Below are 6000 nucleotides of genomic sequence, written 5' to 3' on the forward strand. Positions count from 1 at the left end.
ATAACAAGACAGAAATTACAGATAGAGCTTAAGATTGATCTCAGTCACTTTTTGTTTGCTCAAACTATGTTTGTCAGCTTAATGCAGGGGAAAACAGTATGGACTCCAACTGCCCTCTGAGGGTTCCTTCTCCTCCTTTGTGAAAACGCACAATGATATGTGTTGGCGAGCCTGTGACTGAGAACGAGAGAGGAATGTGACAAGTGAGTATGAGCGAAAGAGACAGAGCGGGATGGATGTGCTGCGTCGTGAGTGTGAAAGTGAGAGGGTTTTTTTCCCCTTCCTTCTTTCACCTAATATAATCCATCTGTGAGACTGCTGGTTATCCCTCTCATTTCCCCTATTATGTGTATATTAAAAAAAAAATCCCCTTTAGTTAAATCTTGTAATCACTGCACATTAAATTGAATGCAAGCACAGACAGAAAGTAAGGACAAAAGCTAAGTAGGCTTACTGTAAGTCAAACTCTGTTAGAATTAACTACCGTATTTTCTGGACTATAGAGCACACCCACTAAATAAAAAAAAGAAAAGAAAATTACATGAATAAGCCCCACCGGGCTTTTAGGCCCCTGATATCTACTGAATTGTCTCCCACCAATCCTGTAGGGGGGGCTCTACATATAGCCCCTGGAGTAGGGGCAAAGATGAATGCTAGTACCTGTTAGTTTCTGGGCTACTGTACTTGCAGTAAGACCTTCTACTGAAAGATGGGGCTTCGTCGCCTATTAGGTTAGGAAAAATCCAGAGAAAGGCCGCACCTTCTTATAGGCTGCATAGTTCAAAGCATGGAGAAAAAGTAGCAGTGTATAGTCCAGAAAATATGACAAAGTGGTATTCCTAACTTGTTCACATTTGTTTAGATTACAAATAAAAACTAAAATAGTATCTTTTTGGAACTTTATTTTACAGGACAACTCAGTATAGGACACAATTTTGTGCGTTTAAGATTGGATTAAAATAAGGTGACCAGATTTCTGAACTCCAATCTTGGGACATTTTCCAGCTTGTAGATAAAAACAAATGCATTTCATGAAAATTAAAATAGGAAACGTGGACAATGATGCTTTTAATCAATTTTTACATATTTATTCATATTTAAACAACAAAAATCAAGTGTAATACACTCTGTGTCTACAAAATGACAATAAAAGTTGTCTAAGTCAACAGAATTCAACTTTTTTTGAGTAAGACTGTCAGACTAAGGCCTACTTCTTACTTACGTCCTCTTAGATAATAAATGATTCCCTAACAGTATTAAGCTGTTAACAATGATTACATATCCAATAAATCTTTACAAACAGATGGAATGCAGGAATAACCTCTTACTTTTAACTAATTGCCTTTATTTTAAAGAAATATTGTGTGGGCAAAGCCCCTGATGATGAGAAAGCCTAGCTCTGCCCCTGTCTTACTACCTATTTTTATAACGTTTTAATCTTCACTTGCTTTTATTCCTCTTTTCTTTTGCTTCTATTTCAGTGTTTAAAATACTTTGCCTTGCCTTAACCCAAATTGCAGGACTTTTGCAGCATTTGACATGTTTTCTTTCAGCATTCTATGCAAGAAACTCCATCAGTCTTCCTGAATTTCTGAGCAGTTTCTACTCTTGGTTAAAAAATAAAAATAAAAAATTACCACATTATGATGCTGCCAACGCCATTAGTTCAGAAGGACAACAGGTAAACATTCTGGATTTCCTCCTGCTGCTTTTGCATGAAGATTTGTGAATTGAAGGCCTAATAGAAGACTTTTAGTTGAGCTTTGGATCCATGAAGCTTGTTCAAAATTACTATGATGATCTACGCTGCTACTCTGATAAGGCTCTTTTCTAGGTACTATAAAGATGGGAGGACAGCCAAGTTTTGTTGGTTTTCCATGTTCATATGACCAAACAAAACTTAATAAGATGCCCCAAACTATGAATATTGTTTTATTAAAGAACCGTCCTTTTAACTGCTTCCCATCTTTCTTTCTGACATTTCAGCTCTGTTCTTTCGTCTTTGTCTAAAGCCTTAAAATAACTCATGTAAGTTATTCAGTAACTAGGTTGGAATTCAATAGTAGTTTGTATCAGGCTATACATTCCATACATTTGTGAAAACGTTTATCTTTTTCTTTTAAATCTAAAGTAATTTGCTATTCTGTGTTTGGCTGGCACATAAAACGTATAATGGTTATTGTTATAAAAAAAAATACTTTTAGAGATATAAGAAGAAAACGTACCAGTTCTTTTGTCGAGTGTTTTCTATTATGACTCTTTGTGAATAAAATATAAGCTATAAAACTAACACTTCCAAAGCCTGTTGAGCCCCTGATTCTAAATTAGCACAAATCCAATCAGTCCAGACTGTAAGAAATATTTAATATAGACTTCAGAATTTTTACAACCTAAGTAAATCTCCTTATGAGGTTTAGCTGGTTCTTTAGACTATATTCAGCCTAAAATGTTTGCATAATTTGTCATAAATCTAGAATTTAGGACTTGGTGCAGCATCCACACTGGATGGATAGAGAGAGTCGTCATGATGGAGAGGTAAGTTTGAGAGTGAAGGCAGAACAAAGCCAGAGGGAGATAGATGACTATAATAGCAGCATCCTCCACACATGTAGAGAATAATCCTCGCCAAGCTTCCATCTTACTGAATACCAATGGGTGACCATTTCACACTGGTGGAAGACAGAGCAGGTTGTCCTTTTTCTTCTAAAGCATCTGGATTGTTTTGATTGCTGTTAACTCAGTGCTTTGATTTTTAGGTACAGTTTTGCTAAAAAAAGGGTCATTGATGTTCATGCTTGTCCTGAAAACACATCTTGGAAAGTTTCACCAATACAGTTGTTTTCATTAGCTAAAATAAAGAATAAAAGATAAAAACTATATGAACCAGAAGATTGTTTTAGAGATCACAGGCTAATGCAAATTTGATTCTAAAAATAAAAGAGCATAAAAAAGCTAAAAATGTGTTATTTGAAGCAGGCAAATACATTTTTTTTCTTTTCTGAGTTTGTAGGTTACTGAAATATAAAACCATCCACTTTTCTATAGTAGTTTCCTCAAATAGTAACCTCAAAGTTACTTTGTTTTAAACAAATGATGCAAATATGGTTTAAATTTCTCGACAAGTACAATAGATCAAGTTTGTTTTTCTTTTATGCTACCATCCAGAAAACCCTTAAAGTGTTGATGACACGATATTGACATTTTCCTGTATTTGTGTTGATCAAAACATTAATATCAATGATCAACATAATAATTAAACGGGTTCCTGCATATAATAGTTTTAATCAAAAAAACCTCTAACGTTCAGAGGACTGTAGCGAGGCTCAGCGACTGAGGGAAAAAAACGGGAGTGATGTATACAGGAGAACGACTGAGAATGGGAACAGTGGTTTTGTTATGGAAAGCTGCAGAAGTTTTCATGCTATCATATACACCTCTGTCTTCGCGTCTGGTAGCAGCTTTTTTGCTTCAACCCCTGTGAGTATGGCATGGACCAAGTGTGGCATGGGAATATTTAAGTTTCCTAAGTATCAGCTGCTTTCAATTTGTTTGAAAAAGGTCAGAAGATCAGGAAAAATTGTATTACTTCATGGTGTCTTTTCTGTGCTTGGAACATTTTAAGAAGGATGTGCTTGTCAGATCCACCTGCTTTAGTCTCTATTTAACCAGCCTTTAGACCAGCCATCAGTGCCAGATTATTTTCGAGCTGTTGGTCAGAATTATTCTAGCCTTCCTGTGTCCTGATAACATGATCCTGACCTGTTACATCTCTCAACCTCTGAGTCTGCTTGTCCTCGTTCTGATCTGTTTGCCTGACTTGTCTTCTCACTCCTGCAGGAACTCTGCCTATCTGTGTTCCATACCTGGAACTGTTACCCAATTCTGTCCTGGATTCTCCCTCGGCACCTCACTGAATCTCTTACCTCCTGGCACTGACAGCCGAGCATGTCACCGACATCGGCTTTGCCCTCTGGATTATCCCGCCCACCTTCGTTTGCTCGGTTCTGATCTCCTGCCTATCCTCTAACCACAGATAAAACAGTGTCTGCAACTCTCTGTGCGGCAACCTGCTGTGTCATGTTGGCAGCCAACCAGCTAGAACCAACCACACTCTCTGGGCTCGGACTGAACTATAAGACCAGTTTAGTGACTCACACGTTCGTTAACATCCACTTCCAGAAAGACATGGTCCCTTATCTGTTGTATCTGTTCAGTTCAGTTTCCAATAAACGTTTAGAGAAATCAAACTGTTTATTCGCCTCGAATACTGGGTCCTACTGTTCTCAGCTTGACACAACAAGCTGTGTTTCACCTCTCTGTGTTTGCTACTGGGGCTGCTGCTGTCATATTCGCAGTCACCAGTTGTTTATTTAATTTTTTTCTTTTCTTGAATTTGTACCTTACTAACTTGTACTCTACTTTAAATCCCATCTTGTTACTTTTGGTATGTTGGGCTTCAACACACATTTACGTACACTGCAAGCAAACAGCTAAAGAAAAGGTATGGATGAACCATGCAGACAACAGCAGTTGTAACCGTGCTATGGTACAGTTCTTTGGTCTGTTTGAGAGTCCAGAATCAGTTCCCAATGGCATGATATGCTGCATAAACTGGACTCCTCCTGACCGGTAAGAGTGATCTAAAGGTTTGAGTTGATGTAATGTTTGGCAGCTTTTTTTCCAAATAAAAATAAGATTTTTTTTCTCTCCTCCCCAACACCAAGCAAGTGCTCAATAAGGCCATTTATGTGGATATCACTCTTGGTGATGAAGTATAGAACTCATATTTAAAATCACCTCTGGTTTTCATCTCTTAACAAAACTGCAAGCTCACCTGTAGAAGTAAGAGCAGCCTCGCACTGTGTTGTGGCTGAAGTATTCCTGCGTTTTTTCATTTCCAAAGTCTTCCAGAGGATCTGACCAGAGCAGGTCACACATGGGCCCAAATGCAGGGGGCTCCTTGAACCGATCCAACTGAACACAAAAAAGCATTATTATTAAGGACAGAAAAACTACAACAAGGATAAAGCATTGGTGTCATAGTACCTTTTTAATGTCATCTAAGGTGTGTATTTCAGGTGAGAGTCCTCCGTGGACACACAAAAACTGCTGGTTCATGAGTGCAGCCAAAGGGAGGCAGTCAAATGCATCCATACATGAGTCATACACCTGCTCTGAGTACTTGATTTTACCTGTCAGACAAAAAGAGGGGGTCAGCTGCACCTTTGTCTAGTATGTATGTCAAGCTATATTTTGCACAAAAAATGTTGCTTCATTTTTATCTGCTAACCCAAAACTTGACAGAAAGAAACAGGTGGATAAGCTTCTCTAGACACACTGCACGATATATATATATATATATATATATATTTTTTTTTTTTTTTGTGTGGAAAAAAAGCACATAAAAATCTGTGAGGTACTTACATTCTTGTTTGAAGGTGAAATATTCTGTCAAATGTCTACATTCATGATTTCCGCGAAGTAAAAATAGTGTCTTTGGATAGAGGATTTTCAGCGACCAAAGGTATAAAACACACTGTCAGAACAGAGAAGCACAGATTTTTTGTCTTATATTAGGGCTCATATTAATTCATAATTACCATGGCTTGTCATTGTTTGCATGTTGACAAAAACATATATCCAACCTCAATACTGAAGTAGCCACGGTCAACATAGTCCCCGAGGAATAGGTATCGCGTTGTGGCCGGCGATCCTCCCACTTCAAACAACTTCATAAGATCAAAGAATTGCCCATGGATGTCCCCACAGACTAAAAATGAAAAAAAAATATGTCACCAAATTTATACTATAATTTATTAACTGACTCCTCTTTTTAGAGACACAGAATAAAAAAAAAACAGCTTTTTGGATATCTTTAAAGAAAGAAAGCCTGATTCTGCCACTCTTAACAAAACAAACATATATCTCATAATTATGACTTAGCTATGACTTAGCTTAGATAGCCAGGTGATAATTATGCGATATAGGGCTTCCCCCCCC

At 37.6% G+C, this 6000-nt stretch overlaps 1 protein-coding gene across 2 annotated transcripts in view; it reads right to left on the bottom strand.

The window, feature by feature from the left end:
• Nucleotides 1-6000, bottom strand: part of LOC107089823 (serine/threonine-protein phosphatase 2B catalytic subunit alpha isoform-like) — a 47343-nt gene that overhangs the window by 18708 nt on the left and 22635 nt on the right. For both annotated transcript variants that reach the window (XM_015382820.1, XM_015382819.1), the window contains exons 3-6: nucleotides 5646-5770; nucleotides 5425-5536; nucleotides 5047-5192; nucleotides 4835-4974 (exon numbers count right to left, since the gene is read on the bottom strand). In XM_015382820.1, coding sequence (XP_015238306.1) covers nucleotides 4835-4974; nucleotides 5047-5192; nucleotides 5425-5536; nucleotides 5646-5770 — 523 coding nt within the window. The remainder of the gene's footprint in view (nucleotides 1-4834; nucleotides 4975-5046; nucleotides 5193-5424; nucleotides 5537-5645; nucleotides 5771-6000) is intronic.

Source organism: Cyprinodon variegatus, unplaced genomic scaffold, assembly GCF_000732505.1.
Source record: "Cyprinodon variegatus isolate N-32 unplaced genomic scaffold, C_variegatus-1.0 Scaffold267, whole genome shotgun sequence".
In the NCBI taxonomy this organism is placed as follows: domain Eukaryota; kingdom Metazoa; phylum Chordata; class Actinopteri; order Cyprinodontiformes; family Cyprinodontidae; genus Cyprinodon; species Cyprinodon variegatus.